The sequence below is a fragment of the Dromaius novaehollandiae genome, unplaced genomic scaffold (assembly GCF_036370855.1).
Source record: "Dromaius novaehollandiae isolate bDroNov1 unplaced genomic scaffold, bDroNov1.hap1 HAP1_SCAFFOLD_30, whole genome shotgun sequence".
Taxonomy (NCBI): domain Eukaryota; kingdom Metazoa; phylum Chordata; class Aves; order Casuariiformes; family Dromaiidae; genus Dromaius; species Dromaius novaehollandiae.
Window position 1 is genome coordinate 4656298 of NW_026991333.1, and position 25252 is coordinate 4681549.

Consider the following 25252-nt stretch of genomic DNA (forward strand, 5'->3'; position numbering starts at 1 on the left):
TTAGCAGAGGTATTTGCTATCGGAAAACATTAAATAGAACTTTAAACTTAATAAATTAGCCATTAGTGGAAAATAGCATGGCTCTGATCCTATCCATGTACAGAAAAACATATACACACACCATGTATACATGGTTGTGTGATATGGGAACACAACCAGCAGAGAAATAGAGTAAGTGATTGAACAATGGTCGAAAGTAGAAATCAGGGATAGCTAAGTATTCAGCCATCATTCTCTAGAAAACGCAACACTCCAGGAGTTCTTGATAGAGTTTTTTTGGCCACTGATTCCTGTCCTAATTCACCCTAATTCACATCTGGTAGATGTAAGAAGGCTTTCCTTTTCCTCCACTCAGGTTTAATCTGATCCATCTGATCTGATCTTATCCACATGATCTCTTAGCAGGGGTTACTGGAGATTGCAGAGGACAGTGCTGTACAGATGCCCAAGTAAATGTTATCAGCTTTGCATCCCCCTTCTCATTGCTTGCCCACGCACACATCACCCAGAATATTTATCATTCCTCTGCTTAGCTGATGGTTCCTACAGGCAAAAATTGATTTATTCAACAATATTAGCCTAAAGCTATCCAAAGTTGCCCAGAAGAAGAAAGGAACAGCGTATTATAGCTTTAAGCAGGCTGCTGCAGGGGGTATTTCTAAACTAAGATTATACTTGCCAAATTTAGACCGCAGAAGGTAACGGATCATCTTGACCTATGTGTTTTTCTGATCTTGGCTAGAGGTTATGAAACAGCAACAAAATTCCTCTTACCTTTCGCAAACTTCATATAATGGACACGTTTCCTGGAAGATTTGGATTTTTCTTCAAGACTATATTTCTTCTAATCACTTGCTGAGGACTCTAAAAAAAATACAGATGCCAGCTCCATTAGAGAAACGCTAACCACAGAATGCAAACATCAGTATACTTAACTTTCCACCTCAGAATTCAGTCTCAATAACATATCACAACATATTACTGAAGAAAGCATGGCAAGTCTTGCCTGAGACATGTTACTGCGTGATTTTTTGCCACATTCTCTTCCCTTCTCGTTTCCAACCTAATGTAATTTGAAAAGGGAGACAGAGGTACTTCAGGTCCAAAGCAAAGTCTGATTTAACATCATTTCTATGGTGAGCGGAGACTAATCAGGTCAGGGTCTATTGTGCTGTTTGTTACAAAACCATCTCTACTGGCAGAGTCTGAGAAAGCTGTAAGAAACAGGCAATACAAAATAAAACAGTAAACATGAGTGGATAGAGAAAGAAAAAAAAGTCACAGCAGATAGGCCTTCCACTTCTAGCAGTACTCAAAGTGCCTCCACCTGGATGTAGCATGATACATCTATGTAAGGAAATTAAACAGCGGCAGAGCTTTAATATCCCTGAGGCCAACTGGAACAAACTGCCATATCTGTATTATTTATGTCTCCTAACTTCCGGAACAGAGCGGCTGCATCTAAACTGCTCACTAAGTCCCAAAGTTTGCTCAGGAGTTGCTTAGGAAAGCCCTTGTTGCTGCAGACCAAAACCATGTGGAGGACTAGTCTAATTTAGTCTAGTCTATTTAACAGCAGAGAAAGCAAGTTTTTGCGGCTTGGCAGATTAACGTCCTGGTACAGATGAACTCTTTGCATCCACAGAGCCTACTAATCTACAAGAAAGTCTTAGAAGTAGGTACCCGCTGTCCTACAAGAACTACTTTATTGGTCCTGTCCTGAAAAGGAATAGGCACTATGGGATTTTGTGCTCAATGACTCCAGAAAAAGCTATGCGGGTGTGATGTTTTTTTCTCCCAGCAGCAGCTGGGATGGGTAGGGCAATCAACCCATACCTTAAGGGCCAAGTTGAGTCACCTTTTTCATATGATTCCACGCCTGAATGCTCTGCAGACCAAGCTTTTTTGATGCTGGAATTACAGATTTCCACGGTTTGATAGGTAGTGCCACTTGATGACAGTCATTGAGCTAAAAATGAAATCTGCAGCCTGCAGTGGGGGAGTTTACTGCCAGAAAGCAGCCTCAGATCTACTCTTGCATTTACACACTAAACTCTACTGAGGGAAGGAAGGACTAGCAAATCCAGTTTTAGAATCTGCAGTTAGCTTGAAAAATCCTTAAAAAAAAGGGGGTGGGTCTATGGGGAAAGTGAGCATCACAAGGCAAAATATTCTGACCAGAGATGAGGTACTTCTGAGTCTGCTCTCTGATCCACTTGTGCTGAAGGGAATACTACTCAGCAATGGGTTTCTGCAGGGCTCCCTCCTGCGCCTCTTTCTTACAGCAAAAGGGGCACCAGCACCGCCTTGTGCTTTAAGGAGGAATTTCACTACTGAGCATAGAAATGTGCTCGTGTTTGCAAATAAGAGGTGTATCACGGCCTCTTCTAGTGACTGCTAATACCTCTGACGAGCTGAGCCAGTGCTGCAGGAATATTAATACACTTTTTAAAGCAATTCAGTCACAGCAATAAAGTTCCCTGGCATTTCTATAGCAAGTTTCACACAGATGAATATTCCAAAGCACACTACACGGCTGGCATGTTTATCCCATTTTACAAATGGGAAGGGGACTGTCAAGGCCCAAAGGGAGTCGTTCAGGACGACCTCCCTCCCCTTAGGACCAGCGACCAAGTTCGCGATGCCCTTGGACTGAATTAAGGTGAAAATGACACCAGCCAACCACTTTTAAGATTTATTAAGGCAAAATGGAATCAACTAACTAGACACGTCTCGCGTCACACGTTTAGGAAAAAGAGAGGAAAAGGGGAAGACAGAGAGAGAGAGAGAGAGAGAGAGAGAGAGAGGGAAAGACAGATATCACCACCCGTGGATCCAGCGGCGTCCCGTTGGTCCTCTTCTCTTGGGAGTCGCGGCGGCGGCGGGGGTGGGGGGCAGAGGCGGGAAGCTCCCATCTGGTTCCGCTGACTCCGCTCGAGTTCTTCAGTCGTCGCAAGCAAGCCCCCCACCCCCCCATTCACCCAGTCTGCAGTTTTTATAGGTTCTTGCCCCACCTCTGGGCGGTGCTTCCTCGCTTCCCATGCAGATTAACTGTCATGCGCAGTCCGCCCTCTCGGAACCTTCCAGAAACGGGCTGGGGCATCTGGGGGTCTCCTGCTCATGTGCAGATGGCAAATGAGTACGTGCAGTCCGTGCCCTAGAGATGACCTTCTGCCCTTTTTGCGCCCTTTTTACCTCGTGCAGGTGCACGAGGTTGTTTACCTCGCGGACGGCTCCCGGGGGCCCCGGCGCGGCATTGCCCGATGCGCCTTGGCAGCAGCGGCTTTGCAGCAGCAGCAGCAATGTCGAGACAAAACTGCATGTAGAGAACTGGTTCTCTACACCACCCTGTGTCTTGACATTGCAGCTTGGCAGCAGGAGAGAGAGAGAGAGAGAGAGAGAGAGAGAGGGAAAGCAAGCAAGCAAGGAAGGAAGGAAGGGAGAGAGAATTAGGGACAGGGGGGAAGTCGCGGGAATAACATAGGTTTGGGTAAAAAACAGAGGTCTTGCTCAATGCAAGCTTATTCCTTAACAACTTCAACAACATTTAACTTTACAAAACAGACATCAAAACTGAGTTAAGGAGGTAGTATCGTTACAATAGGCATAAAACAGCTGGCAAATGCGCTGTGGATGTCAATATGCAATTTCCTCCTTCAGGAGAAACTGGGAAATGATGGGTACTGTGGTTGGCCATGGCCAATGGATGGCACGGATTTTCTTTATGCCGTCGGGCAAGGTGGTAGGAACAAATTGCATATTTGACAGAACATGTCAGATTAATTGAACAAAGCAAGGAATGATACAAGAACATTAAGGCGGCAACTGCACCTAACAAATACAATATTAACTGTTTCACCCACGGTGCCCCCAATAACCAGGACTACAAATCGCCACTCCAGCCGTTCCAGGTTTGGACAGGGACGTGGGCTATTTTTCTGATATCTTTGGTTAACTGGAGAACTACTTCGCTTACATCATCTATTTCCAAACAACCGTTAGGAATATTTAATTTCCCACACACTTCTCCCTCTTCAGCTAACAGGTAATCTAAAAACCATGTGGTGCTGAAGGATTGCCGTGCGCATCTGTTGGGATTGCCGAGTTAAAAGATCTATTGCGTCAGCGGTTTTGTTGGTAATAATTTCTAGAGCTGCTTGTAGTCTGATTATTCCAGGTTGCAGGCCCGTAATGTTGAATTATTCGTTCAGGAGGCCACTCATTATTTCCCCACTTTTTGTGTCCCACCCAAATTTACTTTAATGGATCCCGTCTTACAGGCAACACTTCTGTCTCCAAGGTTATCATGTACCTTTATGCCTAACCGAGGTCCGCTTGTTTCTGGTAAAAGGAAAAACAAAGGTCTGATAATCCCTATATAACAAATTCTCAACCACCCCGCGGGTAAAAATTTGTGTGCTGTGTGTCCACAGATCCAATAATGCCCTTTCTTAGCTCCAATGCCCTGAGCAAATGGCCCGTTTATCCCTGGTGGGAATTGAAAGTAAGCTGCATCTCTGTTGCCCAGAGGGCTGAAGAATGTGGTTGCCTCATCACCTATTCGGCCGGTACAATACCAAGCCCCAGAAGTGTATGCTGGTGGTAGGTTTGCCATAGCACATATAAGCACATTAAGACAAGAAGTATTTTTCCAACACAGGTTAAGAATGCCATTCTTGGCTGTTGTGTTTTCAACAATAAAGCTAATTATGATCGCAGCACACAATTACAAAAAATGATAAAAATAACTATTCTAACTACCACAGGTAGTATCGTTGAGGACACTCAAGCTCGACATAAGACAAGTCTTCTTCCTCAGTGCCCTCTTCCTTTCAGATTAATTGACCTAAAAGGAAGGGAGGATCCACCTGGTATGGATTCTAAGATCTTTCCCACGGGCATCAGTAGCTACCCATGCATACAGATTTTTTGAAGCTTTTAGTACTAGAGGTATTTGTCCCACAGTGGGTAAGTGCACTAGAACCGGTTGTCCCGGGTAATACAAGGGATTCCTCGGTTTCTTATTCTCCCTAGTCCCGGGTAAGAGGGATGGAGGATTAGGGCAAAAAGCAGTGAGTCTGGGGCAGCCATTTACTCCCCATCGTCCATTGACTTTAGTTACTGCATCAGATATTCGTCGCGCCCATCCGGGATTGTGCGGTCTCAGGGTTCGTTTTAAGAGTCCGTTTGTACGTTCTACAGTACCGTTTGCCTGGGGATAATATGGGGTATGGAAAATTTTTCAGTTTTCAGTTTTTCAGCTGACTTTTAATGCCAATTGAAACTGGATGATGGCCAACTCTATAACATGCTTGCCCATGGTTAACCTGAGAGGTCGATAAGCTGGAGCAAGTCCAACAGACAGTAATCACGATGGTCGGGGGGCTGTAGCACTTTATCTAAGCCTGGAGGAGAGTTGGCTCTGGAGGGGACTTAATGGCATCCTTTCCAAACCTGAAAGGAGGTTAGTGAGAAGGAGGGTTGAACTAGATGATCTCCAAAGGTCCCTTCCAACCTCAACCAGTTGCTGATTCTGTGATTTGGAAACCTGTGGGGGAAATGCCCTCTCAGGAACGGCTTTCAAGAAAGGCAGCAGGCACAGCATCCCAGCGCCTACACAGAAACCCGGTGTGTGTTTTTAGTTGAGGTTTTCTTTTTGTACTTTACAGAACTCATTTTACTGCACATACTCTGAACACAGTTCCTCCCATGTCCCAGACTGCAGACATGGAAATGCCCCAGCGTCGGAGGAGACAGAGGCCGGGAGATGGCCTGTCACTCCTGCAGCCCCCAGGGCTCCACCCGTCCCGGCCAGCGCATCACAATGTGCCACAGTGGCATCACAGTGACCCGGCCACGGCCACCAGCGCGTGTCCCTCCCCGTGCGGCACTGCGCTGGCGTGGGGCAGTGCGGACAGAGGTGGCTCCCAGCCTGGGGTCACTGCCCGGCACAGGGACACGCGTCCAGCCTCACGCAGGCCTGGTCGGTGCCTGGCGCTGCCGCAGCCGTCTGCCCGGCCTCGGCGCCATGGGGCAGGCCAACATCTGCGGCGCCCGCGGCGCTGCTGCCACCCAGGCACACCCCGGGACCCCTGGCCCCGTGGCTCCTGGCGCCCGCTGCGGGCTCTGGCGCAGGGCAGCCTCCCGGCCCCCGCCGCCCCTCGGCACCTTCGTCTCCAGCGGGAGCCCCCAGCTCCTGCTCACCCTCCCTGCGCAGGTGACGCGGCACCAGCGCACGCGCCAGAGGCACCTCCTGCTCTTCCCCCACGCGGTCGCCATCGCCAGCTTCAAGTAAGAAGAGCCACCACAGCCCTCCTTCCTCCCCAGCACCGCCTCGGCCAGGGTCTCCCGCGGGAACGCTGCATGCCCAGCACTGCTCTGGAAGGAGAGCAGGGGGCAGGAGAAGGGCACAGGCTCCTGCTCTTGTCCTCCTCCCCTGCAGGCCCTCACCAAGGGTGCTGCTGGCATCACTGCCCTGCAGCCACTTCTCCAACGGCCTCTGCGTGGCGGCTGCAAAGGAGGCTCCTTGCTGCTGCCTGGGGCTCGGGGCCACCCTCCCCATGGCTCTGCCCTGGGAAACGGCTCTTCCTGGGGGACAGCTGGGGTGGCCCCCACGCTGCACACCCACACCCCAGGCCCTGCTCTGCCTCCCTGCAGGTGCGGCTCCATCTTCTGGCTGAAGCACCGCGTGCGGCTCAGCGAGCTCTGGGTGCTGTGCAGCGAGGAGGCAGCCGCAGCCAGGCCTGAGGAGGAGGAGGAGGAGGTCTTTGGCCTCAAGTGCAGCCGCACCCTCATCCTCGTCTGGCCCACCAACCTCTGCGTGGTGACCTTTGGGTGAGTGGGGGCGACAGGTCCCAGCGCCCTGCGCGAGCCCCTGTCCTGCCCCACGTGGCTCGGCCCTGGCCCGGGGACTCTGCCCACGGGGGCGAGAGCTGTTTGGGGCCGCATCTGTCCCAAGCAGGAGGAGGGGCAGCGGGGCTGAGGCTGGGTCTCCTTTGTGCTGCAGGTCGCAGGAGGTGAAGCAGCTCTGGCTGGACACGATGCTCCGGTAAGCTCTGCCAGGGAATGCAACCTGCCGCCGCAAGGCTGAGTGGGCGAGTGCTCCGGGTGGAGCTGCACGCAGAAAGACCCAAATGTCGGTGGGGAAAGGTGCCCCCACTGCCCAGGGCAGCTCCTGCGCAGAGCCGCGTGACTTGCTCAGCCTCGCGGTTGCAGTCAGCACCGACGCCGGGAGCTGCAGAGCGGTGCTGGCAGCCAGCGCTGCGGGAGGCTCTCGGGGGTCGGGCTGCCAGGCAGCGTGGGGCTGGCTGGCAGCAGAGAGAGCAGCGAGGGCTGGGGGTGACAGAGCTCTTCCCGTGCCCTTCCCTGTGCACAGGCAGAGCCCAGGAGCCCCAGGAGCCAGGCTCACCCGACTGCCCTCCCTGCGGCTCCTCACCAAGGTCATTGGCTTCTACGGTCCCGTAAGTGTCCTCACACTCGCCGCTCTGCCCCAACAGTGGCTCGCCTTCCCCAAACCCACCCTCGCACAAGTTTCTCATGGCGCCTCTTTGCTCTCTTGCCTAGGAGATGTCACTGACAGCGGCGACCGTGGAGACGCTGATTTCGGTAGAGGTGAGCAGGGGCTCCCTGTGCCCTGCCCGGGCTGCCTGCGCACGCGGGCGATCTCCGCACCGCGCGGCAGCTCCCTGGGGCATGCAAAGGCAGCAAATGCCTGGTGCCAGGGAGAGCACGGCACGGCAGACTGTCCCTGCGGTCACGTGCAGACCCCTTGTGCCGCACGGGGGCTGCTCGGGATCAAGGGAGCAGCCTGCAACTGTGCAGGGGGCTGGGGGCTGCAGGGCCGCTTCGGGGGCGCTGGCTGCAGCAGCAGCCTTTGCCACAGCCCCCGTGGCACAGAGGCACAGCGTCAGGCCTGCACCTCCAGCCTCTCCTCCGCAGCCCTTGGACCACACCCACTTTTCCTGGCAGCCTCTCCCACATGCCTGCATTGCTGCAGCAACATCGCTGGAGCAGCTCCCTCGAGGCCCCCACTGAGGAGGGGCGGCTCTGTAACCATCAGCCCTTTCTCACAGGCTGACGCCAAGAAAGGCCCCCGCTTGGACCCTTCCGACGGCGAAGAGGCACTTGGCCACTCGGCTGGTGAGTCGGAGAAAGAACGGCAGCAGCTGCCTTCGGACAGGCTGCTTGTTCCCTCCCCCCGTGCAAAACCTCGGCGCCTCCGGACAAGCTGCGGGAGACCCTGCAGCACAGGGCACCGCACACACGCAAAAGGCAGCCTCTGCGCCAGGTTTTCTACCCTGAGTTGGGCTTTGCTTTTGCTTGCAGCAGAGGGAGCGAAGGCAAGAAGGCAGGTGATCTCCTGGCCACTTGCTCGGCGAGGAACCTCTGCCAGCAGGGCCTGCCCTGTCCCAGGGCAGCTCGCCTCTGGCCCCAGGGCGGCTCTCTTTGGCCAGCCTCTGGCAGCTCTCTGCGGGCAAGACGGGGGCCTGCCCCAGCCAGTCCAGGTAAGCAAGCCTGCCCACAGAGGCACGCTGCTTCGGGCCTCTCGCGCGACACAGCCTGCCCAGCACTTGTGCTGGGGCTCTCAAGAGAGAGGCGCTTTGGGGCTTCCCCCTCCACACGCGCTGCTGACACGCAAGGCCTGCAGGCCAGGTCCCAGCCCAGGGGGGAACGGGGGCCAGCTCTGCGGCTTTGCTCCAGCCCACACCACTGGCACGGGTGCCTAGGAAATACCAGGTTATTGCCAGTGTGATCGACGTGGAGCGAGAAGGAGCTACTAAGGCAAGCAAAGCAGAGTGTGCCCCCAAGTCCAAACCTGTCCCTTCCTTCCTGCAGGAGCTCCTGGCTATACTGTATGAGAAAGGGCCTGCCACCGAGGGCATCTTCAGGAAGGCGGCGAGCGAGAAGGCCCGCAAGGAGCTGAAGGAGGTCCTAAACCAGGGCAAGAGCGCTGACCTGGACAGCAGACCCGTGCACCTCCTGGCAGTGGTGCTGAAGGTGAATTCCTTGCACCAGCAGAGCACACAGCTCTCCGAGCACGTGCCTCATGTGCATGGGCCCCTGGCAGTGCCTCCACTCCCCTCGGTGGCACTCCAAGCTAAAAGCCTACTGAAGCCAGACTCCGGGCTTCAGGCTCAGGACACTGTGGCACTTTTCTTCCCCCTCAGATTGTCAGCTGCCCTAGTTCTGCCCCTGATTCCCTGCATGACCATGGGAAACTCCCTTCCTCCACCTCCTCCTCAGCATCCTCCTCTCCTCAGGGAGGACCACGGAGACTCAGGGCTGCACCAAAGGCTCAGCTAGGAGCTGGGTCCTGCTCCTGCACTAACACCAGTGCGTTTGGCACGCACTCGCACAGCCCCCCGCGCTCTCAGTGCTCAGGAGCACCTTTGGGAGCAGGCAGCTCAAAGCAACCTGCCTGCTTGTGAGCCCAAGGCACCGCGATGCTCCCTCTCTGCTCACTGGCACTGTTGAGAGCATCCTCTAAAGGACCTTGGCCTTGCAGGACTTTCTTCGGGATATCCCCTCCAAACTCCTCGCGGACAGCCTCTACGAGGAGTGGATGCAAGCGCTGGAGAAGCCAAGCCAGCAGGACAAAATTGACAAGCTGAAGGAGTAAGAGTTTGAACCGGTCCCACCATTTTGGAGGGCACTCCAGCTTGCTCCCGTGACGGTGGAGCGGTGCCTGTGCCCTGCATCTTTAACCTTCCCTTTGGTTTGTGTTCCCTAGGGTGGCCGACAGCCTGCCCACAGCAAACCTCCTGCTGCTCCAGCGCTTGCTCGCTGTGCTGCGTCACATCAGCGAAAACGTGGAGACCAGCAAGATGGACACCAGCAACCTTGCGATCTGCGTGGGGCCAAATATGCTGAGCCCCTGCACGGACAACGTGCTCACGCTGGCAGAGCTGAAGGAGAGGAACGACAAGGTCTGTGGAGTTCAGCCCCTGGCTCCCACCTTTGGCGCAGCTCGGGGCCAGCCCCGCACAGCCCCGTGCCCTTGCCAAAGCTCAACGAAGCAGCACCTCTGAACATTGGGGCGCCCCACATCAGGACTATGTGCAACAGGACAGGCAAATCTCTGACATCACGGGTTTTCTGTGTGCAGGTGACAGCCCTGGTGGCGTTCCTAATAGACAACTGCCGAGCAATATTTGGGGAGGACATCACCTTGCCCTTCAGTCCCTCGGCCCAGGAGTCACCGGAGCACACCAACAGCTCCACAGGTAGGAGGAGGCACTGATGGTTGTGCCAGGCTAGGGCTGCTGGTTTGCAGTCTTGCCTTGCATAGCAGAAGACAGAAGGCTGTGGCAATGCAGAGAGCTGCAGACACTTGAACATGGTAGTGCAGTGGTTGCCCCCTGGAACACTTTCCAAAGGACAGCACTCCCAGAACAGCATTCCTCCCAGATGGGAAACCTCTGTGCACTTCTGCTCCTCTCCTAGTTGCTAACGCTGGCCTAGAAGTGCACTCTCACAGGACATTGTCCTCGGGGGTCCTTGTTTTCCTAGGGTGCGTGGTTCCACAGCGAAAGCCCCCTTGTATCTTCAGGTGGCCCCTAACAAAGACCTAGCAGGCTCTTTCTCCCCACAGGACACCCAGGGGCTCCTCAGCATGACGGTTCTGCCTGCAACAGCGCGGAGCCGCAAGCTGAAGGCAGCACCCCCGTGTTGGAGCTGGAGCAGCCCAAGGGCAGGAGCAGCAGTCTCCGCAGGCCCTATCCTACCTGCGTCTCTGCCCCTTCCCTGAGCAATTTCACCAGTGGCATCAGCAGCATGGACAGGTGCTTCTCAGAACCAGACCTGTCCTGCCACGACCGCCTGGAAGGCTGGGCAAGGGAGCAGGAGGCCAGCGAGAGGGAGGGCAAACTGCCAGGGCAGCAGTAACAGCTAAGGTTGCAGAAGGAGGCACTGGAACAACACCGTGCAGGATTGCCTTCCCAGCTATCAAACAGCTCTCCCTGCCCCAAACAGCCTCCAGCTGCTCCCTGCACAGCTCCTTGCCTCATCTGATGCCTCCGTCTTCCCCACTTCCACACTACTTTCACCCTCTACTCCACAAAAGACCTTTCGAAAGAGGCCCCAGGCTTTTTCCATCAAGTGCACCGAGGACGGCAGGACACCTGGCAGAGCCATCGGAAAGCGCTGCGTGTCATGCTCTTTGGCAAACCGCAGGAAAAGGTGCCCAAAAATCCTCCAGAGCTGGGGGCCTGGGAAAACAGGAGCTGCCAGAGAGACAGCTCCCCAAGGACAGACAATCAGTTCTCCTGCACAGTTGTCCAGGGAGACAAGAAAAGCCCTTGCCTGTGGCATATCAGCAAGGCCCCATTTCAAGGCAGCGGAGGAAGTGTTTCGAGAGGAGGGTGGAGCAGAGGAATTCTGGAAGAACCCCCCCCTTATGAAGAGCCTCCCTAGAACCTGCCTGACCACGAGAGTTCCCTCTGTGGCCTCACAGTATCAGCCGCGAGATCCACCACATCCAAGCAGGACACTCTGCCCCCCTGCCCATGCACCAGCTGTGCACAGGACACAGCAGAGGTGTCTCCAAGGCATGTGCTCAGGGCCCGAGGTTCTGCACAGAAGGATTTGGAGGTGGAAACCACAACCCACACGGTTCCTGCTGGAAGAAACTCCCCTGGCAGTTTCCCTGGGACCCCTGCAGCACATCAACTGGGAGCCGTGTGTGAATCCTGTCAAGGATCCAGCCCAGGGGTCACCTTCTTGGGCACCCGATGGATAGGGGGACGGAAAACACTGCCAGAATCTATATGAGAGGTGATAGAAAACATTCCCACACTTTCAGATCAAAACCCTTGAGACCTGTCTGAGGAACTTGGCGGGTTTTGGAGGTGACACTTTCCTGGATTCCGTATTCAAGTAGCACCTCTGCATGATTTGCTGAGGAAAAGCTCCCTACGGAATTGGGAACCTCAACACCAGGCAGCATTAAGTGCTTTCAAAAAGGAAATGCTTGCTTGACCATCGAGGGGGCACCCCCCAGCCTACATGCCCATGGGATTACGGCAACAAAATGTGCAAGGTGGGATTATGGCAACAAAATGTGCAAGGCGGAAAGGATTACACCGTTGCCATAGGCTCTAAAGTTTGGCAAGGGTGCCAGGAGAACCACACTCCCTTGGAGAAAGTGCTCTTAGCTGCCTAAGAAGGGCAGCTAACAACCGAGCCATTAACGCAAGAAGGGAAAAAAAGCTATGCGTGCTGAAAAGTATTACAGGCCCTTAGAATGCAGCTACCAAAGAGCTCTTCTTCCTGTTGCTAGGGACTGGACGCATCAGGGACATTCATACAAAAGGAATGGCTTGAGGCCAAGATGCTGTCATTCCTAGTGTCTTTCATGGGAATGTGTGGGCACCTGCCTTGGCAGGAGATCATTTGCATTGCCGTACTCATGGCACTGAGGAGGTTAGCCAGCACTGCAGCTACTGGCTATGCAGGCAGGGATTGACCTGTCCTACCACGCCCAGAGCTCTGGAATTAGGCAGGAGGAAACACTCAGCTGGTCCCTGCGCCCGGCAACTTGCCTGTGGTACCGAGACATGACGAGCATATGACAATGCTTTGGGAGGCATCTGGGTATGCACCTTCAGTTGTATTCCCTGCAAAGATGATGTCAGCTGTGAAGTTGGCAACGTTAGCTGTTGGAATGGGACATCTGCTTTTGATCAAATCACCAAGCAGAAGTACTGCTTAGCTTCTCCTGGGACTGAACACAAGATGTCTTCTTTGGCACCATTTAATACCTCGGTAACACTTGGAGTGACCTTCCATCAACTAGACAGCTTTCCCAAAAATCCCCGCCAAGGCCACTAAATGTCTGTGCAGAACTGGAAAACACTGAGAAGAGAGAGAAGGAAAAATGAGGGATGATCTAGCAAACTGATTCAGTGAGCAAAAGTGGAAACCCGCCTGACTGAACAGCCTTGGGATGAGATCTTGAAAGGCTGGTCACCAAAAGCTCTCCGTGCATTGCGAATGATGCTACCTGCTCTGCTCCTACTGTTAATAAACACCGCCTTGTTCTTTGTTGTCACCTTGATCTTGACCTGTTCATTTCAAATGCAAAGAGTTCCCCTCCCACGCGTGGAATACCTGACAGAACCTGGTCAGAGAGGAGGGCATCTGACACACCTCCCTGCTGAGACGGGCTCCAGGCAGCGGGCCTGCTTCCCCACTGCTCTGCAGGCCCAGGGGCACTGAGGGCTGCGCAAAGCAGGCGCAAAATGCTGCTTTCTTGGTCCACATTCCCTCTGCATGCCTGAATGCCCCCATCTCCCATGGCAAGCAGCACAGAACCTCAGCCATGCAGGTCCCTTGGAAACACAGCCATGAAGGTGACCAGGGTCATTCTGAGGGGAACTTGCTTAGTTCTCTGATCCAACAAGTGTTTCAATGCCCATAATGCACCATATCCAGTTGCAAAACCCCGCAAATGATAACATGCTGCTACTCTGCCAGCAGTAGCCAGGCAGCAGCACCTGCAGCTGCCATGTGCCTCTGCACCAGGACAAGTCCTGACTCCAGGGAAAGGAAGCCCCCCTTGCTTAGGTGCTCTGGTTGCACTTCTCTCTGAACTGTGAGAGCAGTCAGTCCCTATTGCCTGTGTCACTAGGACAAAAAATGAAAGCTTCTGAGGAACTGCAGAAGGCTCCACATTGACAGGAGGAGGCAACACCTTCAATCGATAGTCTGAAAAGAGCAGCAAGGAAAATGCATGGGGAAAGGCGATCTGCTGGGCCAAGTGACCCCATCCCCAGAGGCACAGCCAGCTCACATGCACACAGCCAGCCACGAGCCTGTGTGGGTGCTGGGGGAAGCACTGTTTTTTTATCACCTCTCTGAACAAAGGGGAAGCAAATGGTTCACAAATCCCAAGCACACTTGGACTCTCGGGAGCTCTGCTTCATCTTCCCTGGAAGAATAGGAAGAGGTTTCACACACTGTAAATCAGACTGGCTCTTCAGCCAAGCAGCCAGTTACAGAACTGATCCTATGGCCGCTCAAAACTCATCCTTCTGCCAACCCACACTCCTCCCACCAGCTGCCCTGACAGAGGCTACCGCCCAAACGCAAACCCTGCAGCTTCAGGGGGGCACCCACAACGCTGACAGGATGCAGCAGTATTTTGTGAACTTGTAAGGCCCAAAGCAAGAGAACTGCAGGAGCGATTCCCCGGGAGGACAGCTTGGTGATAAAGGCTGAAGACTTGCAGAAAGGTTCCTTCACTGCAGGGTCCTTTCCCCTCAGGCCTCCTGCACAGCCCAGGGCTTTGCAGTTCCAGCCCACTGGTCACAGGGAACAACCCTGTCCTCTTCCTCCAGGCCCTGAGCAGCAGGTTTCTACACTCAGCTTTCCCTGCGCCCTCCACCTGCCTTTTCTCTGCCTCCACTTCTGTTGCACAAAGCCCAGACTTCACACAACACGTGCAGCCCACCAGCTTTGGCTGGCATTCACCAGCCTGCTCCCCCGGGCACCACGGCTTAGGAGGGCAGCAAGGGACCGCAGGGGCAGTCAAGAGCTTTGCAGAGGCCTCTACTCCAAGGAGGACATGACATGCCGCGACACGATGCACACGTGCACACCCACTCGGAGAGGGACAGACACCAGGAGACGTGGCATTGGAGAAGTCTCTGGGTGTGCAAAAGAGAAGAGCCGTCACTCCCGCTCCCTAGGGCACCAGGGAGGAGGGCCTGGAGGGGAACGCTGGAGACTTGTCGAAGGGGTATTTCTTTCACTTCCAGCGCCGCTTTTTTCCACAGCCCTCCTGCACAGCTTCAGCTCAGGCCCCAGCAATCCCACTCAGCCGAGGGAGGCTGGTGCCAGGCTCCCCCCAAAGCCTCCCGCTCCTCCGCACCATGTCACGTACCAGCTCAGGCTGCTCTGGCCTCAGTCCCACCAAACAGGCAAGGTAGAGCAGAGATGGCCACATCCCTACAAAACACTTCTCTCTCTAGAGTAGATACTCAGTGATATACAAAAAGTTACATCTCCCTAAGCACTCCTATGAAACAACTGCAGAGCAGGGTTGGTCTCTGGCAAAGCTTGCAGTAACTAGGAGGGCGAGCTCTTGGCAGCCCCTAGCTTGAGAGGAAACAACGGGGTAGGCCAGCATGATGGGGGGGTTGGGAAGCGAGCACAGGTAATCCTGCCGTGTTTTCCCACCTCCTGCTCACCCCTTGCATTGGCTCTCCTCAGAGTGTATTGCAAGATGTCAGGCAGGAGCTGCAGACCTGCTCTCAGGTGCTGCACGAAATGGCAGATGCACACCTACTGTTCCTAAATGGGGATGCCTTCACCCCTGCCTTGCCGGGGAGACGCTCGCCTCACCGCCTGAAAGCCCGTGGCCAGGGAGCATCCCATACAGCACGAGGGTCTCCTGACAACACAAAAGCAGGCTCTTTGTGGCTCCAAGGCAGCTGCACAGAGCCGCAGCAAGCCTGAAAGGAGACAAGCCCTTGGCCTGCACTTTTCAAAGCAGCAAGTGTGCTGAGGCTACAGAAGCGGGAGAAGGGGCTCGCAGCCTGGAGGGTCGTGCTGCCATTCAGAGGGCTCTCGAGAGGCTGGCGAGATGGGCAGAGAGCAATCTCCTGCAGCTGAGCAAAGGCAAGTGCAGGGTCCTGCCTCTGAGCAGCAAGAAGCCCATGCAGCAGGACAGCCTGGGGGCCGACCTGCTGCAGAGCAGCTTGGCAGAGAAGGACTTGGGGAGTCCTGGTGCAAAACAGGTTAACCGTGGGCAAGCATTTGATCTTGGAGCACGGCTGCAAGCAGAGTTATCTGGATGAGTTTTGCCAGCTTAAACAACAGCCAAAAAACAAGTTTCAGAGCAATGCTTGCGGTCTGTAAATCACCAAACTTGAATCCTACTGGGACCTTTCAACTTGCACCCAAATTTATCCTCAGTGATGGAAATCTCTTGTCACAGTTGCTAAAAAGACCATGGAAAAATAACTCCATATGAAAGAGAGAAATATGGCTTTAGGGGGCCACTTTGCATCCGTACAGATGACCCAGGGAATACAGCACAGGTTTAGGAACAAGTCAGCCTTGCTCACTGAACCTGCCTCTGTGCTGACTCACTGTGTCCTTGGGCAAGTCATTTCAGCTCTCTGCTCATCAGTTTGCAGGTTTCCCACCAGTTACACCTAACTGATCTTCCCATCGCTCAAGTTGGAACTTGGGTAGGATTTATACATAAAGACAGACAGGAACTTTCGGAATTTCCCTACAATATGCTATTTTACCGCTTTAGGATTTTAACTACAGCACCTAGCACTGTGTGGCCTCAGATCACAATTAGGGCTGCAGTGCACAAGGATGACTAACATAGCAATTAAAAAAAGTTTAAGCTTTAGATCCAGAATTTTAATCCTCATTTTCTGGACTGTCACCAACTACAAGAGTCAAGGAATTAAACTTTTCCCTGAACAACTAATTTGATCCTTCTTGTAACTGACTTTCCTCCTCCTCCTTCTACCCTCCCTCTCCTAGAAAATCTTCTGCTCTCTACTTGCTGAATTCACTAGGGTGACAATTCTGCCACTGGCAGCATGCGGACAGGCTGTCCAACAGATCCTCTTGATTTAATGACACTCCACAGAGACTTGTTCAGATATGCGGTTAGAGTCTGAACTTGAGAGATGTACCAGTCTAACTAAAGGAGAGATGATAAACCAGCTTTGATGTGTGCAGTTCTTTCTGTAAGCTTACACCCACTGTTGAAGCATTACTTCATTTTTTAAACAAAGGTCAGACTGAACATACACCAAGAGCTTTTCAAAATTAGATGACTTTATGTATAGCTCTTTTGGGGAAGCTGTATAGTTTCCCCACTTGTGTGCTCTACATCACGGCTAGAAAAATCACATTATACCACATTCAAAACAGAAATGCATAACCCTGAGTCAAAAGCTAAAAAGCAGTTCTTTGAGGGCAGGAAAAGTAGGCAGTTAAGAAACCACCAGAGCATGCAAGCCAGATGCAACAGTTCCTTAGCTAAACAAAGGCAAACGCGTTGCAATGGCGAATGTTTTTGTTGTGAGCTTTCATACTCACTCTGGCTGCTTTTCAAAGAAACAAGTGCTGTTGTAGCACATCCCAGCAAAAGGTCCTCCTCTATGTTGTGGTCTTGGGTAAAACACACAAGTTCAAAATTTTGATGTTTGCTATCTCAATAAAAAGCCTTTAACAGGAGCCCGACCCAGAGCAAAAACAACACACTAAGATTTACACATCCAATTAGACAAACTTTAGCATGATCATGGATGACACGTCCTTCTGCTCCCACTGATTTTCAGGGAGAGGGGGAGGAAGGGAAGTTGTCAACCCCATACTATGAGCAGCCCAAAGGATTAGGTCCCAGCTAGCCTTTTAAGACAGAAAGAATGGAAACCCTATTAAGCTTCCAGCATCCGACTGAGCAAAGCATGAACCTACCTGTTTCACCCTGTCCATGGCAATCATTCAGTTCTGGTTGAAGTCATCCTGACGAGCAATCCAGCTGTCCTGTAAATATCACCCACATGAATACAAGGCAAGAGCTTTCAGTCCTAACAGAAATTTCACTAAAAAGTGTATTAAGATTCTGCACTCTGAGAAGTAACTTAATTGCAGGTACTCAACCCTTCTTGGCAGGAGGGACCCTCTGAAACTCCACAGCTGGCAACACTAACAGCGGCTTGTTACAGTCACTCCAAAGTGCAGAAGGGATAAGGGTTGTGTTTGCATGTCTTCAAACAATACTGAGCTGCTGTTGGCTCTGCGTGTCATAGTCTGGGCAAGATGTTTTCAACAGCAGGCAGGAAATATTAAGGTGATTTTCTGGCAACAATGTTACTCGAGATGTTGACTCAGAATCCAGTACCTTTAGGACTAAATTCTGCTTTTGCTATGTACCTGAGCTCCACTCAGGAAGGTGACTGTTCCAGAAGGAAAGACAGAAGGCATAAAGCTAAGCTAGGTAGTCTTTACAGAAGAGACACAGAGGAAGGAAGTATTTTAGTGGTTTGCTAGAAAGCCACTATTCTCTGAACAGCCTCCTGTACTCACTGTAACCTTTCCAAATAGCCACTTTCTCCCAAAACACCCAACAGAGCGTAACTAAACTGAAGGTCAAGAGTTTCTGCAGAGATGTTCACACAGGTGTATACCGCCACCAGGAGTGACAGCAGATTTCACTGAAGTCCCATTACAAAGGTTGTGCTTTAGCTGAAATGGGAGCCACATTTTCTTACCTAGGTCTAGTGCTCACCTCGTGATTGATGGTTGCTCCTAACCCCAGCATGTTGTTTTTCACGTGAACCTTGATATGTTCTGTATTCCCTTGTTCCTGAGCCCCAAGACCCTAAGGAGGATTTAAGGGCAAAAGCGTAAGGATTCTTCTGCAGTGTCTAAGCAACTAGAGCTTTTGTACTGTAAGACAATTTGTAATGAAATACAGCAATAAACCACAAGTTACTATTTATTTGCTTGCCCGCAACTTAATTCATTTGCAGGCATTAGCACACACGAGATATTAAGTATTTTTAATTTACTACTAAAGCCTCCAGCAAAATATCATAAACACTAAAATAGCAACAACATTATGTAGCTGGGTGATTAATCAGGAAGCCACCTGACACTCCCAGGCAACCCCGAAGTGTTTACTATTTTAAAACAAAACACACAAAATCAATGTGTCTCTCACCAAAAATACAGTCACTATTGGGAAGGCAGATGCATAATGACAAACAGCTATAAGACACAGGATAGCTCATACTGCATAATAAAGGTATGTTGGGGTGGGGGGCAGAGAAAGGATCAGAATGCAGCTAACAGAGCCTTAAAAACATCCTCTATAGCATTCACATCCGTAACTTAGTAAAGAGATGGGGGCAAACAAATGTTGGTTTTGTCTGTTCTAAAAACCATAAGCATTTGCATCTTGGAAGCAATCTTTGGGTCTGGTATTATCCTTTTTATCTATATGATTTGGGATGGGGGGAAGACAAAGCCTTTGTCTGAGTTTATAATGAAATGGGGATATAAAACCTTCCAGCACAGCTGTAGCTGTTGTAAAGGAAGACCCTGCAGCCTAAGCCAGGAAAATTACTGTGAGGAAGACGAGGGGAGATGATAGACACAAAGCAACACAGGGCCTTCCTTCCACACCCTGACACAGTGTTCGTAACGGCAAAGGCATTATCTACGCTGAGATGAGCTGGCTGCCTAAGATATAAACAGAATATTTAACAGCATTTTTTCTACTCTGGGTTATACATCTATTTTCATCTTACATACAAAGCAAACATGCATGCACCTTTACATAGCCAGACAGTTCTCAGTCACATACTGCAACAGTTTGTTCTAAAGCCTAGAGAAACCAATGCCAGTTCCTTGATTTCAGCAGCCTTTGAATCAGGTACCACTGGTTATTTTTGAAATTAAAGGCAGGCAGAAGATTTTTTATGTACTAAATAGAAGCCAGTTTTCTGAGGCAAGAGTAGGCTACAATCCAAGAGCAGGGTTTTTTTTGGCACTGTAAGTTTTAATTTATTCAGAGTTGAAAACAGTCCTAATTTTATTCCTTTTAAAAGGGGCAGGGAGAGGAGTTGAAGGAGAACAGTTAAAGATATATTGTGGATTTTCTTTGTGCGTTTCATTAGTGACGCAAGACTTGAAAACACGCTGACACGCAAGCCCAACTCCCCGCTTTGCTGAGACACCTTTGTGGAAGTTAAAGTGCTTTTAAGGGAGAGCTGAGATGTCTGCATTGACCTAGAGAGTTATTCTTAGCACCAAAGCCAGTCACCTCACCCCCTTACCGCACAGGGATAGGCTGGAAGCTGAAAGGAATACAGCTCACACACTACATTTCAGTCATTCAGGGAACACATCAGAAGTAACCTTTCAAAAATAGGTGAAAGATTAAAGCAGATCCTGGAGTTCTTTTAAACAATATAAAAGGCCATGGAGAGAACTGAGGGGATAAAGGCAACATAAAGTCTTCTCTAATACTTCTCTGATTTTACATCCATGCTCCTGTTTTTACTGGGGGACATTATCTTGTTTGGGAGGGGAGTGGGGAATGGAAAGGAAGAAAGCCAGAAGTTAGTGAGTACCTGTGTAAAAAACCTAAAAATTTAACATTGCTCAAGTTTTCTCTGCATTCTCATCAGACTTCAAGAATAAATTACATAAAAAGAAGATGGCTGTTTAAACGCTGGGACCGAGAGTCACCAGCAAGTCTTCCACCCAGATCTCTCCTCTTCTCAGCGTTTTTAGTTCAAGAAAAGTTTAGAGACAACCTTTCAGCTAGACAATTCTCCTTTAAGTCATACCTTTCCTTTGGACCAGCCCATCTTTTCCAGCATCTTCTGGCCAAATTTAGATTCATCTTTACTCCAAGCACTGTTTCGTGGATCCACAGACCACTTCTGCCTTCTACGGGCTACAGCAAGAAGGAAAAGTCAGGCTCCGTTTATATTGTGCTTACAGTGTGCATATTATTTATTTCTAATCAATTCAAGAGAAGTCCTTCATTCCAAAAACCAGAACTTATGCCAGACCAAACATGTTTTTTTGGGGGGGGGGGTTATTTTTACCAAATTATAGATTGCAAAGAAGTCCAGTGAAAAATATTACTATTAATGTGAATAATGCCACAGCAAGATAGCTATGGAATTGGTCAAACCCTGGGGACGGGCTGCACTTTAGCAAAGGCTTTAAGAATTGTCATTTAAAAGTGCAGGCCTAAGTTCTGTTTGAACTTTATTTTACATTTGGCTTCAACAGGTGATCTATAGAAGAGATGTCAAAGCTGGTTTTCCTAGCTCTGACAAATGTCTACTGTCCATCCTTCCTCTTATCGAGAATACAGGAGATCTAGTATCTGCCTTCATAACAAAAAGCCAAACCCCAAATAAAACCTAATCACTCATATGGAATGACAGAGCAGAAATCTACCGAATTTCAGATTTTGGATTTGCCACAAAATGGCTTATTCAGAAACCCTGCAAAAGTCAATAGAAATTATTGCAGGTGTCAGAGATCTTCAGGATCTGGGTTCTTCTGTTCTAAATCTACTACTGAATAACTACAATGCCCCATGCCCAAATACATATGTTTGCCTTTATCACTACGAATAGCTTCACTGAAATCGAGGAAGAAAAGTTACTACAGTTAACCAGTCACATTAAGTGTGCACCTAAACATATGCAGGAAGAGAACTGAAATAAAACAAGATGAAAAGAATGGGAGACAGGAAGATTACAAACTTCGTTAAACAAGATGGGAAATGGAGAATCATTATGACCGATTAACTCAAGGCCATAAAAAGTCAGTAGGAACCCATGTCCACCGAGACGTTTTCATAATAATCAGGAAATCATCTTTCCCTAAAATGCAGTACTCACAATCTGGGCCAGAGGGAGAGAATATCACAGCGAAGTTCAATTTATTTTTAGCCTCATCTTGGTTCTTTCTTAAATAAAAACTAATGCTACCAGAAAGTGTGATGGTTGGTTTTTTTAAACATTTTTTGAAGCTTCGAAGCTCAACATAGGCTACGTAAGGCAATCCCTTAAAAAGCAGAAGTCTGACAAAGAATTTCATAAAACACCAAACAGTCTGTTAAAAAGATTTTACAGTATAAGTGACTCAGTGCTGTGACAGAAATCCATACAACACTCGTTCGGTCCACTTCTCTATAGGCAAATGATTGACCTATTTCCATCAGGCAGCCTTCAGAGAAACAAACATCCACTACAAACCCTGTGCTGGTAACACAACGTGGTAAAGTGCTACTGTGGACTGGGATTTTTACACGGGCCCAAGCAGATTAGGCTTCCCAGCTGCTCCACTGCGAACAGAACGCCTGGCTAGGTGGCTCACTTCACTCATTTACTGTGTTTGAGACAGTCAGCTAGGAATTTGGGGCAATCAATTTCACATGCTTTATCATCTTCCTTCACCCAAGATACAGACAATTTCTAGGGACCCAGGTTTCAGAGGGTTGATAGGGGGAATGGATTAAAAAGATATCAATCAAGCTGGGCAGTAAAAGTTAAGGCCTACCAAAACTGGGAAATCTTGGCCATTGCTTCCTTTAGTAGCTAAGCGTGAAACAGACATTAAGGTTAATAAAAAGAACCAATTTCATAGAGAAGGTTAGGCTCCCCAGCTGATCAGCAGCCTTCCTTTCAATCATATTTTCTAATTATTCCCTTTGTTTAAAATCCCTCAATTAGCAACAACTCTCCTTCACTGAGTCACTAAAACCAACTTGCTCAATTTTATTTTTTAATCTATCTATAACACCATACTCAGTATGCTCACCTACTATTTTGCTCTCTGTAACTAGTTCCCCAAGTGGCGAGGTTGCAAATCCCAAGAAGTTAAAGTCAATGCAATTCACACATTTGTAAAGTACAGTGTGTATCTAAGGATTTGTCTACGCAGTAGAAGTAATCCATGTCAACTGAACGTGTGAATTTAAATTAATTTCCAAACTGAATTGTTTGATGAAGCTCAACTAATCCACTTTAAAAGTTAATTTTGATTAATTTTCCAGAATATCTCTCTGTAGACAAGCCCCAAGACATTTTACTCCCAGGAGAACCCTGATAACAAAACACGAGGAGACTTAATGCAAAGATTTCTTAAGCTTGAAATTTTAAGAGACCTTCCTCTTCCCAGCACTTTTAATCCATGTACTTCAAACCTTGTAACTACTGTAAGGGGATTAATCCTCACATTTCTGTCATGTTAACACAGTCTTATTTTCAAATAGCATAAGCTAGTTGCAGGAAACTACAGGAAGTTGCTTATATTGATCAAAAGTACTTAAGAAGAATCAGGAACACTTTCATGTCACATATAGCAATCATAAAATCATCTACCCTCTCCAAACAAATGATAAAAAAGGTATTTAGCCTACAATTTGTCAGAGATGTTTGCTCACAGAGGTCTTTTAAAAATCTACTCTCTTCCAGCTAAAAAGTTCAGCTCTGAAGTTAACACCAACGTTCTGGGCTGCTCTTAGAAAATGATGCTAGAGATATTAATGAAATTCTGGGCAAGTAGCACCATCCAGTGGAGAAAAGTGTCATTTCTTTAGATACTCCCTTAACCCAGAAGCCCCACTATGTGGAAGAGATCAATTACTAAACTGTTTTGCCCAAACAAATATGTGCACCAGACATGGAATTAAACTATAATTTTCTGAAAGTAAGCTAGGAGGCATTCAAGAGCTCTGACTCACCCAGTTCATTTCCCCAAATGACCAAATTCTATGTTTGCATTCACAAATCCTTCTGACCCAGTACCCAACTTCTAACTTTGCCCATGTCTCTAGAGCATGCAAGATTATGGGTTCCCATCCAAACCAGAGCTGTGGGCCTACATCTAGTGATAACAAGGACAGTAATAAATAGGCTGAATTTGCCTTCAATGATCAGGAAAAGAAAAAGATACAGTCCACAGACAGGAATGTTTTTTATTCCAAGCTAGGAAACCCATCCATATAGTTTTTTCCCTCCAAAATGAGCACCACTAAGACAGACAGTTAATTATCAAAGTTTATTAAAAACTCTGAGTTAAAAATAAGTGAAAAATAAAAGCTAACCTTTTGCCCATTTCTGCTACTGATAGGCTTTTAAACTCAAACTACATAAACTGTTATTTTAGGTTCCTGATATGCATGTGCTTTCACAGTTGTAGTAAAACCAATTAACCCCTCTCCCCATCTCTCTTTTGGGATTAGTAGGAGCATGTGAACTTGATGCAGAATTGCAAACAAGAATACAAGTGTATTACACGGCCTTACTGAATTTGCAGGTGATGAACAAAAACGTACAATTCTGGAAAGGTGGCTTTCAGTAGTTAGATTTGTTTTTAAGACAACCGATTTCCAAAGGGTTTTTTTGTTTGTTTATTTTTCACTATATCCAGAAGCATTAACGTAGCATTACAATACTGAAACTTGCAGTATCAAATTAAAAAAAGAAGAAATTCTCAAAAATGGTACCAACAAAGTTGACATCTGAAATAATCAGAAAGGTACATGCATAAAAGCAATTTTCAACAATTCAGATCTATATCTCCCAATGGAAACCAGATTTTCTGTTTAGCCATTACGCTTGTGTCCATCTTTCCTACAGTTAAGGAAACAAATTTATTAGACCTTCTGTTATGATTTTCAGGGTATCTTGACAACAGTTAATCTTACCAATATCAGCTAAGAACGTTAACAACAACCACACACAAGTATACCAGAGCTGTTACATAAAAACCTACATGAATGCAGTATTCTGGAACTATGCAGTAGTCTGTAACTATTATTAGAAAAGCTTCTTGTCGCATTTGCACTCTCCGTTAACAAGACGAAATATTGTGCGTGCATAATTGAGAGGTTTACACACAGATTTACATTTACTAGAGAAAGCTACTTTACAGAAACGCTTCTTGAATTTGGAAGACAAGGTAACAAAAACTTTGTTTCTGCAGGGAAAAAAAAAAAAAACCCACCTCAGGCCAACCCCAAGAGAGTTCTGTATCCTGAATAGATGAACTTCACCCAAAGAAAAGTTATCGACTGGGATATTCACCCCAAGGCTTTAATCGATGCTGTTAGATATAGGGAGCCCAAGCCCTCCAGCATCTCAGAGGTAGGAGCAAAGCCCTTTTTGATTCCAGCGTCGGGGGGAGGGGGGAAGAAATTACCCAGGTGGCTCGTAACAACATAGAAAACCTTCACGAATGCTCCATTCAGCAACACCCTTGTGCGAAAGGCTTACGAGAAATGGCTCAGCCTTAGACATGAGTTCTCCCAGTGAGCCCAGGGGATCTACTGCACTTAGAGCTACGCAGGCTGGTGCCTTTACCGAAGCAGCCGCCTAAAACCCTTTATCTCCTGCTCTCTCCTTCCCCCACAGCGGAATTTCGCCCTGGCCCCAACCCCCCGGCCTCAGGGCAGCCGCCCAGCGCCCAGGCCTGGCGGAGGGCGGCGCGGGGCAGCCCTGAGGCGACCCCCGCTCCCCGCTACAGCGGTAGCGCCCAGACCGGCAGCCTCCCCGCAGGGATAACGGCTCCTTCTCCTCGCCATTCCCGCCATCACCCCCCGCTGCAGGTGGAATCACCCCCCAGCAAGCGGTTCCTCCCCCGGGGAGCCCCGAGAAGCCACTCACGCTCCGCCAGCATCGCCATCCTGGGGGCCTCCCTCCCTCCCGGCCGCTGAGGCGCCAGCCCGGCTCCTGGGACGCCG

At 49.6% G+C, this 25252-nt stretch overlaps 2 protein-coding genes across 2 annotated transcripts; one reads left to right on the forward strand and one right to left on the reverse strand.

Annotated features, from left to right (window-relative positions):
• Positions 1-2681: 2681 nt before the first annotated feature.
• LOC135325860 (PIN2/TERF1-interacting telomerase inhibitor 1-like) lies at positions 2682-25252 on the reverse strand. Its single transcript, XM_064503828.1, has 5 exons — positions 25176-25252; positions 20331-20440; positions 18263-18355; positions 17449-17517; positions 2682-12852 (listed from the first exon to the last, which is right to left on the reverse strand). Exons 1-4 carry the CDS (start codon positions 25192-25194, stop codon positions 17476-17478), a joined length of 264 nt encoding a protein of 87 aa, XP_064359898.1. The 5' UTR covers positions 25195-25252; the 3' UTR covers positions 2682-12852; positions 17449-17475.
• LOC135325859 (T-cell activation Rho GTPase-activating protein-like) lies at positions 7134-13054 on the forward strand. The gene is made up of 9 exons (XM_064503827.1): positions 7134-7460; positions 7564-7611; positions 8073-8139; positions 8326-8504; positions 8836-8997; positions 9506-9615; positions 9731-9926; positions 10106-10223; positions 10592-13054. The coding sequence occupies exons 1-9, from the start codon at positions 7134-7136 to the stop codon at positions 10882-10884; spliced, it is 1500 nt and encodes a 499-aa protein (XP_064359897.1). The 3' UTR covers positions 10885-13054.

Bases quoted from the DNA above. Each gene is read 5' to 3' on its own strand.
- LOC135325860 (XM_064503828.1), bottom strand. The intron at 18,356-20,330 runs GTATGACTTAAA...AATCCTCCTTAG, and splicing joins TGGGCTGGTCCAAAGGAAAG to GGTCTTGGGGCTCAGGAACA. The intron at 17,518-18,262 runs GTGAGCACTAGA...TGATATTTACAG, and splicing joins GAGCAACCATCAATCACGAG to GACAGCTGGATTGCTCGTCA.
- LOC135325859 (XM_064503827.1), top strand. From the start codon at position 7,134: ATGTCGGTGGGGAAAGGTGCCCCCACTGCCCAGGGCAGCTCCTGCGCA. The intron at 8,140-8,325 runs GTGAGTCGGAGA...TTTTGCTTGCAG, and splicing joins GGCACTTGGCCACTCGGCTG to CAGAGGGAGCGAAGGCAAGA. The intron at 8,505-8,835 runs GTAAGCAAGCCT...TCCTTCCTGCAG, and splicing joins GCCTGCCCCAGCCAGTCCAG to GAGCTCCTGGCTATACTGTA.